This window comes from Hylobates moloch, unplaced genomic scaffold (assembly GCF_009828535.3).
Source record: "Hylobates moloch isolate HMO894 unplaced genomic scaffold, HMol_V3 SCAFFOLD_2, whole genome shotgun sequence".
NCBI classification, from domain to species: Eukaryota; Metazoa; Chordata; class Mammalia; order Primates; family Hylobatidae; genus Hylobates; species Hylobates moloch.
In genome coordinates this window covers 143,645,912-143,667,995 of record NW_026652277.1, presented here as the reverse complement: position 1 = coordinate 143,667,995, position 22,084 = coordinate 143,645,912, and the positions used below count along the sequence as shown (strand labels likewise).

The following is a 22,084-nucleotide window of genomic DNA, read 5'->3' as shown; positions in this document are numbered from 1 at the left end:
AACCACAGACATACAAATTAACACTACATTGAGATACCATTTTTCACCCAACAGAACAAGCAAAACTTCAAAAGCCTGAAATATACTCTGCTGGTGAGATTGTGGAAAAACAGGGACTCTCCTACAACTGTTGGTAGGAATCCAAAATAGTATAATGGAGACAAATTTGGCAATATCTAATGAAACTGCATATGCATACACTCTTCAACCCAGAAATCCTACTTGTAAGAATTTACCCTAGGACAGGAGGGTCCAATCTTTTGGCTTTCCTGGGCCACATTGGAAGAAGAATTGTCTTGGGCTGTACATAAAATACACTAACACTAATGATAGCTGATGGGCTTTTAAAAAATTGCAAAAATTCTCATAATGTTTTAAAAAACTTTACAAGTTTGTGTCAGGCCACATTCAAAGCCATCCCACATGTGGTCCATGGGTTGCGGGTTGGATAAGCTTGCCCTAGAGCTACATCTCCAACATTACAAAGGTATATATTCATAAGGTTAGTCATTTCAAGCATTATTTGTAACTGTAAAATACTGAAAACTACCGATGTCCAACTATAGGAGATTGTTTGAATACATTACGGTACATACACTCATGAAGCAAAACTAAAAAAGAATAAAGATAAGCTCCATAAACTGACAGGAAGTGATTTCCAGGACATACCATTAAGTGAAAAAAGCAAAGTTAAAACCAACACACACAGTATGATACCTTTTGTGTAAGAAAGTAGCGAAAATAAGAAAATGTATATATTCCATTATTAATAAGAAAATGTATTAGCATTACAAAAAGAAACAGGAAGAATCAACTAGAAAACAACGAAGTTAGCCACCTAGGATAGGTGGGAAAACAGGCTGGAAGCGTTATAAAGGTAAAGTGACACCTCTCTGAGTACCACTTCTTGTGCGGTTCTGACTTTTGGAAGCAAGTTCATCTTATACATATTTGAAAATAAAAGTAAATCAATAAGGGGTGGCGGATGGGAGATAAAAACCTAAAACAGAGGGCAAACTGGAACAAATGAACCCAAATGAATTTTAAATGAAAAGAGAAAAAGCAGGCACAGTATTTCACTTTACTGCCCCTTAGGGTAAAGAACTGAAAACACATCCTTAACTCTTATTCACGGGATTTTTTTAAGTGGCATAAGCAAAACAACTGTGAAACCATTTCAGATATAGGAATGAGGAAAAGAGTAAATGGGTTGATGTAGATAGGAATCAGGGTTCTCGGCCGGGCGCGGTGGCTCACGCTTGTAATCCCAGCACTTTGGGAGGCCGAGGCGGGCGGATCACGAGGTCAGGAGATCGAGACCATCCTGGCTAACGTGGTGAAACCCCGTCTCTACTAAAAATACAAAAAATTAGCCAGCCGTGGTGGTGGGCGCCTGTAGTCCCAGCTACTCGGAGAGGCTGAGGCAGGAGAATGGCGTGAACCCGGGAGGCGGAGCTTGCAGTGAGCCGAGATCACGCCACTGCACTCCAGCCTGGGTGACAGAGCGAGACTCCGTCTCACAAAAAAAAAAAAAAAAAGGAATCAGGGTTCTCACTGTGGAAGAAGGTGCACAGAAACACAAAATAGGGTAGTCAAAAGGAAATCTGTAAGGACTGACTGCAATTTGTAGTATATGTGCAAATTCACAGTGTCTAAAATATGTATATGCATGTGTATGTGCATATGCACAGTATACAGGAATATATACATGTATATTTGTGCAAGCACTTACATGCATATTGTGTATATATGCATATATATTTTCTAGTTTGTCCACTGAAAGGATCTATAATCCAGATTTCATTTCCCTGCTAAAAGAAACAAAAATTCCTTGGAGAAATAGTGACTGATACCAGAGCTTGAACAAATAGAAGAGAAAGGAAGGAAGTACTCCAAAGAAAAAAGGATAGGAACATGTCACAAAGACAGATTCAAGGTGAAAGAGCTCTCACTGGGCAAATCACAATTTGAGGAACAAAAGTAATTAAGAAAATTAAGAAATATAATGAATTACAGACCATTGGGGTTAAAAAGGAGAACCCACTAGTTCATATTAATAACAAATAGAAAAACAAATAAATGGAAGAGAGGAAAGGGTTTTTGCTTACAGTAGAATAATGAATGTTGACTTGTAACTGTAGAGGGAGCACCGGAGTTGGAAAATCATCCCTTTGAAACCATCAAAGTAAAAACTGTTTCAGGAAAGAATTATCAATGGCTACTAAACCTGACGACCTGAGTGGTGAGAGGAGACTGGATAAGGAATAGAATACTACATGGTCTTAATGTGTCTCTCCACAGATTGCTTAATAGCAAGAAAAAAAAAAAATAAAACCACTAGTAATTGTACTGTTTATGATTATGAATGGAAAAAAATCAAACACAACCTAGACCAGATGATCAAAAATTACCAATACCAATGCAGGGCAGAATGTCATCATGTACACACCCCTGAGAAGGCCACAAAAATCACTGATGTAGTGGTCCAGCTGGGAATGTATAACCTAATCCTAATCTTGAGGAGACATCAAACAACCCAAAATGAGGAAAAAATAAGATAAAAAATAAAGAGAAGAGAAATAGCATCTTGAAAAGTGCAAATTTCATAAAACAAAAAAAGAATTTGGCTGTGTTCCAAATCAAAGACATCAAACAAATATTAACAATAAAATATAATACCTGATCCTAGCCAGGAAAGGGAAAAGGATGCTGTCAAAAATATTAATACTACTGGGTCAACTGGCAAGACTGGAATATGAATATCAAAGTACTATATTAATACATCTATTAACATTGAAAACAGTACTGTGGTTATGTAGAAGAATATATCCTTATTCTTGAGAAATAATTACTTGAAGGGTAAAGGGATGTGATGGATACAACTTTCAAATGATGCAGGAAAGAAAAGATTACGTAAATATAAACAAATAGAACAAATGATAAAGCAAATGAGGCCAAATGTTAACAACAGCTTAAACTAAGTTAGGGATACATGCATGTTCTTTGTCCTATTTTTATTCTTGTAGCTTTTCTGAAAGTTTGATATTATTTCCAATAAAAAGTTTAAAATTTGGGGTGAGTTACTTAAGATAATGAGAGTGGGGAAGAAAAGAATATAGAGTATGCTGAGGGTTGGTGATATGGAGAAACTGGCAGAGAAGAAAGACTCACCAGTGAATTAACTCAACAATAAACAGAGGAAGTTATTCCATCAATTAGAAATTTATTGACCTTGATACTACTTCTTCCTAAGCGTATGTGGTCATATTCCTTAAGTTACTACATGGTGTAATAGCTGGTTGGCAGATCCCAATGCAGAGAGAGGCAGCTCGAAGTTAAGGGCATGAGCTCTGGAGTTGGACTGCTTGAGTTTGAATCCTATGAAACCAATATACTGTATAACCTTGGCCAAGTCACTTCACCTTTCTCTCTGCCATAATTTCCTCAAGCAAATTCTTAAAGTATCTCCATGTTAGTTGTTGTAAGAATTAAACTAGATAGTAGCATCAGAATGCATAGCACAGTACCTGATACATTTACTATTCAATAAACGTTAGCTCTGCATCATCACTGCCCAAGGGGAAAGATGGCTGCAGGGATAGGCGCCAACCACAAAATGAGCCATATTGAGTTTGGTCAAACAAATTTAAATACAAGTATTTGCTGGGTATGGGCAAGATCCAGCAAAATTGAGTGGAAGTAGGAAAAAGTCTGCACAGAGTCAGATGGAGTTTTAGGACTTCCATAAAAAATTATCCCAATAATATGCACAAAAAAACCAAGGTCACTGCCACAGCGACCAGGCTATCTAGCCCATTGATACTTTGACACTTTTCTTATTTCACACTTACTTATAAACCTCCACAAACCAACTCAAAGATAGGCTATATTAACTGTTTTTCTCCATCCACATATACAGTTATGAATTTAAACTGTATGTATACATTTAAACCAGATGAATACATTTTTTTGATCTTGTCATTCAAGTCTTTCTTTCACCAAGAGTTTTCCTATTTAAATAAACTATATAGCTTTACAACATTTCTACAATGTATGGTATTGCAAGTTTTTCTGCTACAAAAAAATTAGATGGATGCTCCCCCCCTAGTGGTTTATCTGGAATAAAACCCATACAATTCTATCAGCATCACCTTTGAAGTGGCAAAAGTGTTAAATACTAGCTATTACACAAGTATGTGGTTGTCTCTTGGCCACTATCCAAACACAATTAAAAGATTATCCATTTACTCTTTTAGCAAAAATATTACCATGACCTTCATTAATAAGCAACATCTCTACACTAGCTTAAAAGTTAAATAAAAATACCTGTTCCAACAAATGGATCAAAAACAATATCATTTTCTTTCACTTTTCCATGGTTAGCCATAATGAATGACAAACCAGCATCCATACTTGTATTTCCAATAAAGTGTCTTTTTTTGACACTGTATGACTCAATAAGCTCTCTCTGTCCATCTGCAATCTAAATCGGAGATATTTCTCATGTTAGTACAGCCATACAGAACAGACTTAAGATAATCACTCACAATAAGGCCATTGTATTTTGCTGATAAGAACTTCTTTCCACTTATTACTGCTCTAAACTTATTTATTTAAAATAATGTAATTGAGGTAGTTATGAACAAAGCCTTTTATTGCTTAACGTCATTCCATTTACTTTGTCTTTTCAAAACAAGTATGAACTGCATTTGAATGCAATTATTCCAGAGGTAGGTGTTAAGGTATGCCCATTTCTTTGTTCTCCTACATAACAATAATCTCTAACATAAGTCACAACTTCCACTCACAGCTTCCAATCACCCACTTAAAGCCTCAGAGAAGTCGGCAGAAATGCTTTACAGTAATTCCATTTCTTTTGGAATGGAAGGCCCAGATTGGAAATCTCCACAAATGAGATTCCTCAACTACCATAGCACTCTGTGTTTTCTCTGCTTTATAAAAAAAAGAAACAAACAAACAAACAAACAAAAACAGTCCAGATGTTCTGGTAAGTCTTGTTTTAACACTTCCAGGTATACCAACTCCTCCCTATATCTAACAAGCCTCTTGCACTTCATTTAAAAATCTCTTGGAAAACACAAAACAAAACATAATCACATACTCTTCACCAATTTTAATCCATTCAGTAGTTCTGAATCTTTAGCTGCTTAAAAGTTCTACATACGAATCAACAAAAGGCCTAATATGTAGCTTTCAAAAAAACAAACTGACATAGGTAGAAAGAACATTTGCTCACCCATCTACCAAAATAAATATTATGTGGATTCTCAGGGATGCAGTTTGGGTCCAAACCATAATCCTCCAAAACAGAGAATACATGTTGTGGTTTCTTTAAATTCACTTTTCCTTCAAATGGCAGAAATTCAAGTGCCTAAAAGAAACGAAAGAAATGCTAATGTCTTATAATAATTTACAATGAAAAATGGCACTTATCTAATAACACTACCTTGTAAGCCTGGAGTCAACATTAAATAAAACATGAAAAGCACTTAGCACAAAATGTGGTACAAAATAAACACTTCACAGACATTAGGTATTCCTATATATCAACAACGGCTAGACTGCATTCATCATGTAGGTTTTTTGTTTTGCTAAATTTACTTACATCTATTCGCTTGATTTTCTCTTCTTGTGTCAATGTCTTATTAAAAGTGTGAATCTTTATTTTATATGTAGAGTCTGAATGTAGAAATGGAACCTAAAATAAAAGGAAATCAGTTTTCTGAGCATTTTAATTCTACAGAATCTGCACGCATGCCTATATAAAACCACATTTTACTACGCACCATCTTCTCCACAGGGTAATTTTTAAGAGAACTGTACAGCTCCTCAGGAGATTGTCCATGACCCCACAGTTCAAATATAGACCTAGGAAATAAATGATTGGTACTAACCTCAGTAAAGAACTTAGTGCACACAGGAATACGTACAGTCATTTTACTAGTTCTTTATGCACACTCCACTGATTATTGCCTATGTTTTGCAAAGTATAAATTAATCAGTTATTTTAGATAAATGGGTGAAAAGCTGCAGAAAAGCCAATTATTCCCAATGTCTTCTCCATAATACAGAAAGACCAATGACCAAATAAAAATGTTATTAACGTTTAGCTGGCCAGGCACAGTGGTTAACGCCTGTAATCCCAGCATTTTGGGAGGCCGAGGTGGGTAGATCGCTGGAGCCCAGAAGTTCAAGACCAGCCTGGGCAACATAGTAAAACCTTGTCTCTACAAAAAAGGCAAAAAATTGGCCAGGCATGGTGGCACACACCTGCAGCCCCAGCTACTTGGGAGGCTGAGGTGGGAGGATCACCTGAGCCCTGGAATTTGAGACTAAAATGAGCCAAGATCATGTCACCGCACTCCAGCATGGACAACAGAGTGAGACTCCATCATGCATGTGCGCGTGCGCACGTATGGACACACACACACAATTTTAGTAACTAAGTTACCCAAAATGTTGAGATCTAATAAGGCATATTCCTAGGTACTTGTTATATTTTTCACCCTTTTGTCACATGCTCAAAATATTTCATGTTAATAATAAATTAACTTTCAATCCCTTCTAACACAGAAAAATTTGAATTTAAGTTGGTTTTGAATCTATGCTTTTATAAAAGTCTATCTTCATTCTGATACAGTTAAATTGTAATTTTTTTCCTTTGCAAATGATTTCTTCCTTTTCTATTGAATTTACAGAGAAAAGGCTTCTACAATAATATTAATCTCACTTAGCTATCACTTAAGGTATACCTCAGCTACACAAAATATATAGATAATAAAAAGCAATTAAAAATTATATTATACAATTGTTAATTGTACCATTAATCAAATATATGAATTAGAAGAGTTATGAAAGAAGCATACAAGTTCTTAGTACTCCAGTGGCTATTTTAAACCTAACAAACAATTATTCAAAAAGTTTTTTAAAAGTTATGTTTCTGTTTTCTACTCATTTTTATTTCATAATAAGGCCTGTTAACAAGCTTCACTGTAAAAGATTAAAGGCTGCAGGTAGTTCTCAACAGGATGAAGTTAACTAAATTTTGGGTTGTATCCAATTCCGTAATACAACAATTACATATGATGATATAAAACATTGCTAACCATATTAATAAAACTAGATATATGTAAATTCTTATTTGCATTGCATTAGAAAATATAATTTCTACAGAAAGTTTTCAGCAATCTGCCAAAATGTTCAGGAAGAAAAAGCAGCTTAAAGATAACACAAGCTGTTTGGTATTTCAGATGCTAGTTAAAAATACAGTTTAATTTCCAAATCTGATGACAGAAAATTTTCCAATAGTACAAAGAAAAAAGAAATGAAAGAAAAGAAAAAAAAAGTGGATGCCAATGATAAAGTCTAAAAACACTGAGGATAAACAATGAACAGCATCATTACATTAATTCATACCAAGATTTGATACTCATAATTCTTTTCTCTACCAACTGAAACAGTAAAAGATATCTCATGGCAGTCCTCACTTTTTGATACCTTACACTTCACTAATCTGCTCATCCAATTAAAAACCATCTATGAAAAAAGCATTTTTGGATTTTCAGCACTTTGGTTATAATTATATGTGGCATCTATCCTGGGTAAGAACATAGTGTTTATATCTCATACTATACTAGCGCATAATATGGAAGTTTTAAAAAATTATTCTAAAACAAATGTGTCTACATTTCCCCAGAGATTCTTTCATCCTTGGTTTCGGCAGGTAACACTCCTCTGGTCCCCCACCGCCACCCAGTGGCAGTTGTATGTAAATGCAAGCTAAACTGAGCCTTCACACTACTTTATGCCAATATAGCAAAAAACAGGACTGAGTGGTTATGAGAAGTACCAATATATTCATGCAGGAGAACATAAGTTTCTCTTACTTGGCACACACTGTCCTTTTCATTAAATTTCTTGCAATATCTTCAGATGGAATGTTAAGAATCCAAAATGGTGACTAAAAGAAAGAACAATATGTAACTTAATTCTAAGTGGCTACATGGCCTCATATGCTTTTATTCAGGAAGTCAATAAGCAGAAGTGCCTATTTGCTACTTTCATGTAAGAATATCTGATCTGACTGTAACCAAAATAAAAATCGTTCCAATAGTAAAAAAGTAAATTAGAATAATATAGTAAAAACATTTTTATAATGACCCTATAAACGAATATATCCTCAAATGAAACATTAATTTTGTATCTTCCCTTTTATGTAGCTTTATGAAAGGAATTAATGCATATTATATCCCAAAGTATAATCTTGAAATTCATCATGGCTAATCATCCCTTATAATACAGCTATCTTATTTTTAATTTCTAAGTAATGTATTTCTTAGTTGCTAAATGAGACCTTTTTCTAGGTAGGTGTGGCCATCTGAGGGTGAAGAAGGGGCCCTTTGAAACAACTATGATAGAAAATCATGAGGTACATTATTAAATTCTCATTAGCTTTTACTATTTTATATTTTATCTAGGGGAAAAAAGCTCCAAGTGCATCAGGGGTGTTTTCCCAATCCTCTATCCCAACACCCAAGATTACAGGCACTGGTAAGCTGCACCCAGATAACCTCTTGCCAGAACACAGCAAAATCCAAAAGGATCCTGGCCACATTTCATCACCCTTAGCCAATTAGATCCGCACTCTCCTTCCTTTCCTCCTCCCCTCAATAAGTGAAAGTCACTCAGGAATAAAAGTCCAACACTACAGGACTTTCAACTTAAGCTCTTTCATCTTTTGCAAGAAATCCTTCCTGTCACACCTAGCTTTTTTCTTTTTTCTTCAACTTTTAAGTTCAGGTATACCTGTGCAGGATGTGCAGGTTTGTTGCATAGGTAAACGTGTGCCATGGTGGTTTGCTGCACAGATCATCCCGTCGCCTAGGTATTAAGCCCAGCATCCATTAGCTATTCTTCCTGATGCTCTCCCTCCCCAGACTCCACCACCCCCAACAGGCTCCAGTGGGTGTTGTTTCCCTGGACATGTCCATATGTTCTTATCATTCAGCTCCCACTTATAAGCGAGAACACGTGGTGTTTGGTTTTCTGTTCCTGCATTAGTTTGCTGAGGATAATGGCTTCCAACTCTATCCATGTCCCTGCAAAGGACATGATCTCCTTCCTTTTTATGGCTGCACAGCATGCATGATCTCGTTCCTTTTTATGGCTTCCATGGTGTATATGTACATTTTCATTATCCAGTCTATCATTGATGGCATTTAGGTTGATTCCATGCTTTGCTATTGTGAATAGTGCTGCAATGAACATATGCATGCATGTATCCTTATAATAGAATGACTTATATTACTTTGGGTATATACCCCATCTTTTTTCTTCCAATATTTACCCAACCCAACAGAAAAATTCAAAATAATCCAAACAAGAAAAAATATTTTCATCTTAGTATTACTTTTATTGAGAAAATTTTTAAAGCAACCTGAATAAAATGAAATCGTTAATTATGGTAGAGCTAGTCAATGAAAAATATTATGTAGCTATGTTAGAGATAAAGGCCAAGTAACAACTTAGGCCTATATTGACACTATCAGGTGAGAGACACAGGCTGCAGAAGTAGAATTACAATAGGGAAGAAAAAGTACACGAGGAAAAAAAAAGACTGGAAGGCAGCATCCCCAAATTACAAGACATGTCAAGGAGGAATTGCAAATTATTTTTTCTATTTTCCAAACTTCTGTCATACACTGATAAACTATAGTTTTACGCAAAATACAAAGCTTATAAATTCACAATCTTATACAATGCACAATTTCAAATTTTAAAATGATTCTCAACACAAGCCCAACATTCTGCTAAATTCTAAATTTGAATTCTAAACACAGCTCACCAGTGGAGCACAGCCCTTTTTTAGGTGAAAGGACAGATACAAATTATGACACAACTGTTAATTAAAAATTTAAAACAAATAAAATACTAGAAATAAATCTAAATTACTTAACAAAACCACAAATTTTCCCAAAATATCCTCTTTATTCCACTGCCTCCCGAAACAGATACAAGTAACCACACAAATATAAATTTAAGATATGCACTTCTTCTCTTCAAACCCAAGGCTCTATTTCTAAGTATACTCCATATGGTCTAATGAAAATTTAACTTACCTTTCCATAAGTTTCTTGACTGCTGGCAAACTGACCTCCAAAAAGCGAAAGCAAAGACTTTATTTCCTGTATTGAAAATATTATAGAGAAAATACATTTTAACAAAAGGAACTAAAAATGTACTAAGGGAGATAGGTATTACACGACTAAAAAATAAGAGTAGGCTGATGATCTGAGGCATTTAAGTTTCAACATCAGACAATTACAATTAAGGGTTCAGAAAAAATCTAATAGTAAAAACCACAGGTAAGTAATTTCTGAGAAATTTTCGACAACAGAAGAGTTAGCAAACACTTGATCAAAAAATTCCCTGATTTTGAAAAGGAAAAAAACAGATTACACAAAGTGCAGATTAGTAAGACTGACAATTGATGAATAAAGTTAAAATGAAAATCAGACAGATGATTTGAAGATGTTTGGAAAAGAAAAAAATAATCAGCCAGGGCATACCACTATATATTCATTAAGCACAAATAACTATCTCATCTTCTTTCTACATAAAGTTACAGAACTAGAAAGAGAACTAACATAATAGATACTTTAAAAGCATCATTCATGCAAAGTTGAAATCTGTCCAGATAGTGTTTATATTCTTTGGAGCAATCACTTTGTACTGATAAACCCAAATAATTATACAAATTTTATAATTTGTATGACTAACAAGTTATCTCCTTAAATCACATAAAACAGGTAGAATCACATTCTTCCGTATAGGTCTTACGGAGGATGGAACCTAATGAGAGGTAAATGTCCCACTGCTGGCTGCCTCCTATCCCCTTTCCTCGCAACCAGAAGGAAGAGCCTTTAACCCCAAGCCCACAGCCATCAAAAGGGAAAATATACCCAGACCAGGAAGTCCCCCACTCCAAGACCAAAAAGAATGAGAAGTTCAAGCTATTAGTGCCATTTCTATTTTTTCTCTGTCTATGCAACAAATCGTTTTTTAAAATTCAATGTTAGAAGGGGCTGAATTCAGTCCAATCAGATAGATCGACCAAGAACTATCACAGACTACTGATAAATCAGTGAAGGCAGCCCAAAGGTTATTTTGCAACAAGGAAAACACAAATCTGAATAGGAGACATCATGAGACTTAGAAGTTAAATAGACCATAATCTGATTTTCCGCTCTTCCAAATACTAGCGATGTGGCTTTATACAAGAATCTTAAATCTTCCAACTTTTAGTTCCCTCAAATGTAAAACAGGAATCATAGCTACCTCATCAGGTTAGGTGAACTATAAAGAGAGAAGCAGAGAACCTAGGCGGTTATTAAGGGAATCAAAATGATGAGGACCCTGATAACCATCCTAGAAGTCCAGTGGCTCAAGAAGTCAACCAAGACTGATAGAGTTACAGCACTTAAAAAAAAAAAAGAATAAAGTTGTAGATTAAATTACTTGATCTTGCATGATTGTTGTTTGTTCTATATTAAAGCATATTGTAAAGTCAGTTTTACATTTAAAGCATCCAACTACAACCAAGTTAAAACACCAATGTTTACTGCTCCTGGAATATACTGTTAAAAAGCTGCAACAAGCTAAAACACAAAGATCCTAAGAGTTAGGTGGGGAAAAAAAGTAAAAGATTAAAGTTTTATGGCATAGCATTATCTCTGCTACCCAAAACGTAAGCAGCCACCTAAAACTGAGAACAAATATGATAACCCAAGTTTCAAATTGAAAAGCAAAACATGTTTAAACTACTTCATCAACCTACTTGGAAAAAGCAAAACACAAAATGTTCATTAATCTGTGGCAAATTCAACTTTCCAGTTGAGACTCTTTCTACATTAGGAATAAAAAATAATTTATATTGAACATTGGATATAAAAATGTAGCATGATCTGGGGCATGTGTGATGCATTAATTCCATGAGCTTTTCTATTATTTCAGCTACTTGCTTTTTCATCCACTTAAAACGTTGCTTCAGGACAAGCAATAAAACCCAGGAGTTTGAACTTTAGTAAACGTTATTTAGTACAATAAGTACTATATTAAATAGCTGCCAACTATACTTGGCTCTGATTAACTCTATCAGAGGTAAAACTGGACCACGCTTATATTCCTGATCTCTCATTTTAATTCATAAAGGCAGCCATTCATTATAGCTTCCTTGCTTATCAGTTCTAATACAGTAGATGGGCCCAAAAGTATAGACTGTCCTTTGGATTGCCTTTCCCAGAAGAGATTCTATATCACTGATTTTAATATTTTAAGCAGCCAGGTGTGGCAGCTCCACCTGCAATCCCAGCACTTTGGGAGGCCGAGGCGAAGAGATAACTTGAGACCGGGAGTCCGAGACCAACCCTGGCAACACAGTGAGAGCTCCCACGACCCCATCCCGCCCCCTGGCACCAACACTCAGCCTCTGATCAACAGCTGGCTCTACAAAAATAAAAATAAAAAAATTAGCCAGACATAGTGGTGCACCTGTAGCCCCAGGTACTCAGGAAGCTAAGGTGGGAGGATGGCTTAACTTGGGTCTTTGAGGCTGCAGTGAGCCACGGTCACACCACTGCACTGTAGCCTGGACAACAGAGAGAGAACTGTCTCCAAAAAAAAAATTTTTTTTTTTTTTGTTTTTTTTTTGAGATGGAGTCTCACACTGTCACCCAAGCTGGAGTGCAATGGTGTGATCTCAGCTCACTGCAACCTCCACCTCCCAGGTTCACGCGATTCTCCTGCCTCAGCCTCCCGGGTAGCTGGGATTACAGGTGCACACCACCACATCTGGCTAATTTTTTATATTTTTAGTAGAGATGGGGTTTCACCATGTTGGCCAGACTGGTCTCGAACTCCTGACCTCGTGATCCGCCCGCCTCAGCCTCCCAAAGTACTGGAATTACAGGAGTGAGCCACTACGCCCGGACCCCCAAAAAAATTTTTTAAGCAACTAATATGTGCAAGTCCCTGATCTACGTAAAAATACACACACATTTATCTTAGGGAAATTACGGTCTAGTACAACTAACAAAACCACCTCACAACTGAAATGTAAAGTGTAAAAAACAGTACATGTTCTTAAACAGGTAAAAGCAAAAAAGTATTAGAGTACAAGAGAGTAAAAGACTACTTCAGTTTGAGAAGTAAAGTTTAATGGAAACTGCCTTAATCCCTGAAAAAAAATCTAACCCAATGACAGAGGAATTCAACTTCCAGGGATGGCAAAAGAGGTAATTCAGATTAAGCCTCCTGCTGAAAAGAACTAGAAAAGCTGGCCATCTAATTGAAGGCATAGAAAGATAACAAAAATTACCAAACCAACATCCAAGAGAGGACAAAAATTCCGAGGTGGAGCCACTTTTTCCCTGAGACATTTACAAATCCAAAAACAGCTGCAAGAGTGAACAGCCCTTCTGAGTGCCCGACAGAAAAGGAAAAAAAGAGAAAGGGCCACCCAGGGGGAGAAAAGGATACTTGATGAACCACCTAATTTACACTAGGATGTCAAAAAGCTACACTCTGTGAGTACATGGGAAACAGAACACAAACAGGGCTTAACACCTGAAAATGAGTTAAACCCATCCTAGATTCCTCATGCTCCTATGCATTCCTATCTTCTTCAAGAGGATGTACATCATCCCAGCCCTCAAATTATTTTTTCAGATAAAATTTCAAATACAACATCTGGCATATATTTAAAAAATAGCCCAGCACACTACATGAAAGAGAACCAAAAGAAACAGTAGAAACAGACCCACAGGATCCCTTTTATCATATACTTTAACATAACTACGCTTTCTATATTGAAAGGGATTCAAGAAAAAAATAAGAATTTTGGCAGAGGAGGAAAAACTACAAAAAGGAAACTGTGGATCTGAAAAATAATCACGTAAAACATATAAAGCTAAAAGTAATAAATATGTGATTAACTCTAAATGAATACTTACTATGTAAAAATCAATCAAGAATGGGAAAGACCCAAATCAGACTAAAGGGAGCATCGGGAGCAAAGGTGAAAGCAGGAATTCAGGGAATAATGAGTCAGTTTTGGCAGCACTAAGGACTAGGCGGGCAGTGAAAGCACAAAGAACCATGTAGTGGTGGACCTTGAATGCCTGACTAAAGATTTTCATCTTAAGAAGAACGAGGGTGTAAAACAGAACAGAGTTTTTGGAAGAATAAACTGGCACAAGGGTAATACACTACGAAGAATTTACGACGGAAAAAACAAGTAAAAATCACCGAGTACTAAGGTTGTTATTCTGGAGACCACAGTCTAACCACTCCATTGTCACTGCATTGCCTTACTTTACACAGTCACATTCCTGAGCCTCTCTAGTTGTGGTCCAGTATTCTCTAAGTGGTATCTTTTCTCTGGTACTTCAGAATTATCTTTCTAAAACACAAATGATCTTGTCACTTCCCGGCTTAAAATGAAAAACAGTCAGTGGCTACCCATTAAATCTAAAAATCCAAACTCCTGGCCAGGTGCAGTGGCTCATGCCTGTAATCCCAGCTTGACGCGGGCGGATCATAAGGTCAAGAGATTGAGACTATCCTGGCCAATATGGTGAAACCCCGTCTCTACTAAAAAACACAAAAATTAGCTGGGCGTGGTGGTGCAAGCCTGTAGTCCCAGCTACTCTGGAGGCTGAGGCAGGTGAATCACTTGAATCGGGAGGCGGAGCTTGCAGTGAGCGGAGATCGCGCCACTGCACTCCAGCCTGGCAACAGAGCGAGACTGTGTCTCAAGAAAAAAAAAAAAAAAAAATCCAAACTCCTTAGAATGGTGTCAAAACATTTGCAAATCTAGATCTTACCACCTCTCCGGCCTCAGTGCCCACTACTTCAACCTCCCTACCCAAGCCTTCCAAATTATCATAACCAATCACACCTCTGTGTCTTTAAGCCTGTTTCTGCTTCTCACAGAAGGGGGCTTTCCAATCCTCTTCACCAACAGAACATGTCCTTTGTCAATTAAGATTTAATTAAAAATTTATTTCCTCCAGAAACTCAAAACATTAATACTGAATCAATGCCACAATCTTCCTTCATGACTCCTAAGGCCAATGAGTTAAACACAACTGAAGAAAATCACAGAATCTTAGCATGATTACAGATATACGACTTTCACCTTCAGCTGGTTTTCAGCATTGCTCTAATACCTATGCTCTTCTCCACTCAATCGTTTTACTTTTCCCTGTCAACTCTCCCCTTTGTTCTCAATGACTATTTCAAGTTTTACTATTTGTCTCAATTTCCCCATTCAACTGCTGGCCCATCATCTCTCAAGAAATAACTTCCACTCATTCATTACCTACAAAACAGGCCCTCAGGCAACTACTCCACACCCACCCTTACTTTCCTTGTCCAATCTCCCCTCCTACTGAAAAGAGAACCCCTCCCACCATGCCCTTATATCCCTTCTCATCCCATCAGCCTACAAATATACTCAAGCTCAATCTCATTCTCTCCATGGGGAGAATCCTCCTTTCACCCTAGGTCCTCCTCAAACTGTTAACCAATTTGTTACTTTCCCTTATGCTCTAGCTAAGGGCACTCAGTCATCCTATCTCCCCTTCCTCACTTTCCAGTGATTACTAAACCAAGCCACCTGGCTTCTCCTACTAAAACTCAACATATCCACTTTAGCAACATTCACCAATTAATTATCTTCTAATTGAGACTATCAATGACACTTTCATCCTTTTCTCACTAAAAAGCAACTGCATTCGACATTATCCATTTGTCCCTGCTTCCTGTAATTTTACCCTTCTGATTTCTGCGGTCTCACATCCTTCTGGCACTTGCCCATCTTCTTCATAACCTCCTCCAACTTTCCCTTAATATCAATGCTTCCAAGCATCTATACTTGGCCCACTACTCTTTTGACCTTATGCTTTGAGTAATTTCATCCCCGCTCCTAGTTTTCCTATGAAGAAGACTCCCAAATATTTATCACTAGTCCAGATCACTCTGCCATACTCTATGCATATTCATATATCCACTGCCTCTTGGTCATCTCAGGTTGATGTTACACAAGCACATCAAATTCAGTGTAAACAAAATTTAAATCTTACATCTGCCTATGTTCTCTATTTTAAATGGAGACACTCCTACCTATATACACCCCAGGAGTCATACCTGACTGGTGCCCCTTTCCCACATATTCAGTCAATCCAGCCTTGATGATTGTATGGCCTAAATATTTTCCCAGGCTATCCCATCCTCTTAGTCCTTGCCCTAGGTCAGACCTTCTTAATCTATTAACAAGACTATTCCCACAGACTCCTAGTCTCTGGCTCAAGTCTTATTCTTTTCAAATCCATCCTCCATAGTGTTGTCAAATTGATTTAATTTTGTGGTCACTTTTTTACTTAAGGATCTTCAATAAATCCCCCTTCCAAGCTCCAGGGTATTCAAGGCTTTCATTTTCTGGCCTCTATCTACTTCCCCTGCCCTCTTCTTACCACTCTCTGCCACATAACTAGTGATCCAGTAATAACGAACACCTTGTAATTCTAATTTACTGATTTATCTCCTTGGCCCTCTAACTCCTATTCATCCTTTATTTCAAGTGTCATCTCCTCTGGAAGCCCTCTTAAAGGCCAACATCCCCAACCCCTCAGGTAGATTAGATTTCTCTTCCACGTGCTATCATATTTCCATGTGCATCTATCACTGCACTTACCGACGCTCTTTTGTCATTCTACGCCTATGTGTCTGCTCAGCCCTTAGTCTAAACAGTAAGCTCCTAGAGGGCAGAGGTTGTTTACATCATCGTTATATGACCAGCGTACCGATCTTCGACTACATGCATTCTGAAAACGTTCCTTGAATAAATAAAACAGTCTCCTCAACTTCTCCATCATCTAATCCCCACCACCATTCCCTCCACTGAGCTTGATCCGCAGATTCCAACACTTAAAACACCAGCCAGCCTGAGCATTTGTTAGCTGTCTCTATTCTCCGCGAGACGAAGAGCTCCGGGAGTGAGATGACCGGTCATATTCACCTGCCTAACTCCGGTACTTGGTACACGGGCAAAAGAATGAATGAAAACGTTTAAGCAGGCCAAGGGGTTTGGCCTCAGACTTCTCTCACACACACCCTCCGCCAAGCTCACCCCGCCCGAGGACTGGGGACGCGTGACCCGCGCTGACCAGCAAAGACCCCCGAATCCCAGCTTCCTCGGGCTATGTAGATCACCTCCACCCACACACCCACGCTACTCTAGCGTCCTCTTCCGTCGGAAGTTCCGCAGGGCGCTACGGACTCACCGGCAGGCGGAACTCTAGATGCTCCTGCGCCATGAGGAGCAGATACCTGTTAAGGGTACACGACAGCGCCATTGCAGCTGCCCACCGTGCGCCTGCGCGGCCCGCGCTAGGTCCCACCGCTTTCTCTCTCCCGAAGCCGAGTCTCCACTGAGACAGAGCCTGAAGGGCCGGAAGCGGAAGCTCTGCGAGGCAGGCGCTATCCCGTGGTTTCTCGCGCTCCAAGTCCGAAACTCCGGCCGCTGGGGGAGGGGCTTTCTCGCCTGCGAGTGTCTGGTGGTTAGGGGTCTCCCAGCGGTGAGCGGGGACGCGTGGTTTTCAGAAGCATTCTATGATAATAAGACAGTGTATTTCCCGTTCCACTTGGAGTGTGCTTCCAGCTTTCTCTACAGCCTTTCAAAACCTGTTCTTCAAAACTGGACTGAAATTTCACCATTTCCTTGTAAATTTCACCATTTCCTTGTAGGCTTGACTTAACCAGCACAGCTTTGAGAACTGATTTAGTTGGACCAGTCATTTAACACTTAGTATACTTTTCGTATTTATGTAAAACTTTTCGAGAGCACATGCCTTATAACCCAATTATAATAAACTCTTGAGGTCTGAGATAATCTCTTATGGTTCACTCTATTCTTAACAAAAACCAAAAGAATATCTTCCTCAAAGTAGGCAATAATTATTAGGTTGTGTTATTTGTTAGACTCAGGACTAAATCCCCAGCCAGCCATAAATTAAAACTTGGAGAAAGTTCACATTGGCACAGATTTCATAGCAGATAGTTTATAAAATATATTTTAATTGCATATTCTATGTATATATGTGACTTTTTTTTTTTCAAGACAATCTTGCTCTGTCACCCAGGTGAGTGCAGTGGCGCAATCATAGCTCACTGTAACCTTGAACTCCTGGGCTCAGGGGATACTCCCACCCTAGTCTCCCAAAGTGCTAGGATTACAGGCTCAAGCCCTCCCTCCGGGCTGTTTCTGCTTTGGAGAGTACTGAGCCCTTTGCCCTATTGAGAATTATTTCTTTTGCATTCCTCTGTGGTATTGCACAAGGTGCAAAAGAGTATGTATCTGGCATATCCCCAGCAGCATGTGCCAGAAACGTAGTTGATGCATAGTGGTAGTGATTAAGAACATAGGCTGTGGTGTCAATATTAGATTCAAACCTCACTTCCACCATTTACTATGTATATGCTCTTAACCTCTCCAAGCTTGAGTTTTCTTTTAAAAATGGAAAAACACACTGCCTCCTGCAAAGGATTGTTACAAGGATTAAGTGGAATAATGTTCATAAAGTGTTGAATATAACATCTGGCATATTGAATGGGGCCAATAAGTGGCACTTGACATTTTTCTTAAGAAAATCACATGAGAATTTCTGTTAGCAAGAGATCTGTTTTTGTTAGGAATATGTCTCAAGTTCACTTGTGCTAAGTGACTCTCAGAAGCATAGCTGTCTCTTGACCCCAAAACTTCAGAAAAAGGGGTAAAAGTACTTTGAGACAGGAAAAGAAAGTTGTTTACTATTTGAGAAGAGAGGCCAAGGTTGGGACAGAAAACCAATAAGATGTTGGGGGAATGATGTACAGTGCTTGATATGCCCCATCCCCAGAACTTGTCAAATCTTCAGCAAAATTAATATGGAATTTTGATGGAGCAACTTTATAGAGAATATCAAAGAATTGTTGATTTTCATGCCTGGATTAATATGATGCTATATAGAGACAAATGAGACTACAAGGCCTGGAGAACCCAAATGGAATCAGGTGTCACTGATTTTTCACCCAGCTCCTTTGTGCTACAGTTCAGGACTAAGTCTATACTAAATCTCCACCTCAGAAACCAGCAGGAGAGTATTTACATCATGAATCTAAACTGTTGGATACCTGGTCTGGAGAAGTAGAGATTAATCTTGCACAGGCTACTAGAGTTAGTGTGGAACTACTGTGACATCAATGAAACTGCCTCTGAGGACTCACAGCCAGACCTGCTCAAAGTTTTTGAGCTTACAGGAGTGGTTAAGAAGCAGCAGGACAAAGGACTTTGGAATTTGGTGGTCAAACTAGCATCTAGAGACTTGCTTTTTTTTTTTTTTTTTTTTTTTTTTTTTGTACTGTGAGGAGCAAGGAGGTTCATAGTCTGACTTCTGGGAACTGATCCAAAGTTCCATCCATGTTCCATCTTCTAGGGCAGACCTCTTAGAACCTGTCTCCTTCTGTGAGACAGCTATTGTGCAAACGTTAAAGCCTCTGGTATAGGCCACCTGTTACTAAAAAATCAGAGGACATTCCTGGGAAGTAAGGATCAGAAATTGGAAAGAGGAATTTTGAGTTTTGGTTTTAATATGCCACTTAAGTATTGAGGCTAGTAGGACACACTCAGAGAAATGAATAGAAAGTTAACAGGTCCCAGCAGCAGAGGTCATATGTAATATCAAAACTGCCCGTGCATCTATCTCAGGCTGAACATCTAACACTTGAAAAGGGTCTAGATATCACAAAGAACCATAGGGATTTGTACACCAATAAGAGGGAGAAAATTTCTCTTCATATGTATTAAGACTATGATTTTTGCAATTAATAAAAAGAGGCTTCTGAATAGTTTGGAGAATAAAATTTTATTGGAATAAGTTATATAAGAATTGCACAAACTTTACTGTAGCGGAGCATTACTGAGGTTTGAATTTCTTGATGTCCCAGAGGGGTCTCCCCTCTTGTCAATCATAATGAAGATAATTTAGGAAAAGAGAAATAATACTGCATACTCTAAGGAAACAAGCCTGTATGAGTTGGAATTCTGAGGCACCAATTCAGACTTAAGCAGCTGGAGTTGATTTAAGTATGACTCAGCTACTTGAGGTCAAATTTCCAATAAGATCCCCAGAAGCAGAGAAATGTAGATCCCATCCTCTCGTCTAAAGACTCCCCAAAACAAACTTGAAGCCCTAGTTACAAACTATGCCCTCTAATTTGCTACCTGGAAAGCAGGTTCTATGCGTAGAAAAAAATGTGAAGGGAAACAGGCTGGAGACTCAATAAGTCTTTGAATGGGATGCCATTTATTACTTCCCTTGGCAGAACTTGTGAACCAGAGGTAACAAAGGTTACAGCACATTTGCCTCATCTGAGCCACGTCTTTTGTCCTCCCCCTCCTTCCTTAAATCAGAAGCAATCATGATTTCTAAACAAAGAAAAGCTTCTGGCAAGTCATTTAAAGTAGGTATGCCTATCATCTTCTACACGCTTGTTAAATCACACAGATTCTTGTTTAACCACAATTCCCAGTAATCCTCATCTCTTGCTCCTATTTGCTTCCCATAAGTAGGAAAATTATTGTATATAGTATAGATAGTCTCAGGTCCCATAAAAGAGATTTTCTTGAGAGTCTACCATAACAAGGCCCAAAGGGGATTTGTACTTAATCCTATAGGGCACAGGCTCTCAAACTTGGCTGCACATTGTAATTACCTGAGGAGTTTTTAAAAAATACCGAGGACTGGAATCTATCCCCTGTGATTCAAATTTTATTTGGCTCGGGTGTGGCCTTGACGTAAAGATTTTTAAAGGTTCCCCAGTTGTTGATTTTATGTGCAGCCAGATTTAAGCACTACTTATGGCAGGAGTTGTTGAAGTGTGGTCCTAGGACAGGCAGTATCAATATCACCTGGAAGCCATTTAGAACTACAGAATCCTCCCCCACTCCCAAACCTGCTGAATCAGAAATTCTGGGAGTAGGTCTAGGAGTGTGTTTTAAAGAAGCCCACCAAGTGGTTCTGAAGCACATGAAAGTTTAAGAGTAACTGCCTGAGGAAAAGGAGGATGGATGGACGGGCTGTGAATCCCAGGAGGCTCAGGTACCACAGATAAATAGCATGTTTTATTGTCTTCCAACTGCTTTTGAGGAGTGAATTTATGTGATAAATTTGCAAAGTGTTTCAAATATTTTTCTCAGAGGAAGATGTAACAAGAAGAAAATCTTCTTTTACTAGCTGGATTGATAATCGGTTTTTTTGTTTTTGGTTTTGGTTTTTTTTGAGACGGAGTCTTGCTCCGTCGCCAGGCTGGAGTGCAGTGGCACAATCTTGGCTCACGACAACCTCCACCTTCTGGGTTCAAGCGATTTTCCTGCCTCAGCCTCCCGGCTGGGACTACAGGCGGCCGCCACCATGCCCGGCTAATTTTTTGTATTTTTAGTAGAGACGGGGTTTCACCATGTTGGCCAGGATGGTCTCGATCTCTTGACCTGGTGATCCACCCACCTCAGCGTCCCAAAGTGCTAGGATTACAAGCGTGAGCCACCGCACCCAGCCAATAACTAATCTTGAGAGAATCTCTTTAGCTGAGAAAATATCTAGAATAATCCTACTTAAGTTAGGTGATTTCCTATGGGTTAGGTATGTCGGCTAGAACTAGGGCTTCAGAGAAAGTTAAAACATGTCTAATGAGAAAGTAAGAGAAATGCGTTCCAAAAGCAAGGAGTGAAGTAGCAGAAGACAGTAAGGAAGACGGCAGGAGCTATATAGCCCTGTAAAAGTTTGGCTATTAAATTCTTGAACTACCTAGTGTGGGTGAATTCTTTGGAAACTCAGACATTTCACAATTGAGTTATGTATTGATCATGGATACTGACCTGAAGGACATAATGCCAGGAAGGTCCAGCTGACATCCAGGTTATACCCTTGATTTTTGAATTGAAAGTTTCCTGAAATCAGGGTCTTCA

The 22,084-nt window shown here is 38.3% G+C and overlaps 1 protein-coding gene across 7 annotated transcripts in view; it reads right to left on the bottom strand.

Annotated features, from left to right (window-relative positions):
• Window positions 1-17,495, bottom strand: part of TRMT11 (tRNA methyltransferase 11 homolog) — a 77,506-nt gene extending 60,011 nt beyond the window's left edge. For 4 of the 7 annotated variants that reach the window (XR_009212487.1, XR_009212486.1, XR_009212488.1 and 1 more), the window contains exons 1-7: window positions 17,364-17,488; window positions 10,140-10,205; window positions 7,908-7,981; window positions 5,808-5,889; window positions 5,627-5,719; window positions 5,258-5,392; window positions 4,327-4,483 (exon numbers count right to left, since the gene is read on the bottom strand). Coding sequence is in view for 1 of the 7 variants with exons in the window: in XM_032158472.2 (XP_032014363.1) it covers window positions 4,327-4,483; window positions 5,258-5,392; window positions 5,627-5,719; window positions 5,808-5,889; window positions 7,908-7,981; window positions 10,140-10,205; window positions 17,364-17,435 (679 nt within the window). In the remaining 6 variants the exon portion in view is untranslated. Of the gene's footprint in view, window positions 1-4,326; window positions 4,484-5,257; window positions 5,393-5,626; window positions 5,720-5,807; window positions 5,890-7,907; window positions 7,982-10,139; window positions 10,206-17,209; window positions 17,289-17,363 lie in introns of those variants that run through there. The other 3 variants (XR_009212490.1, XR_009212489.1, XR_009212491.1) reach the window with 3 other exon arrangements.
• Between the last annotated feature and the right edge of the window lie 4,589 nt (window positions 17,496-22,084).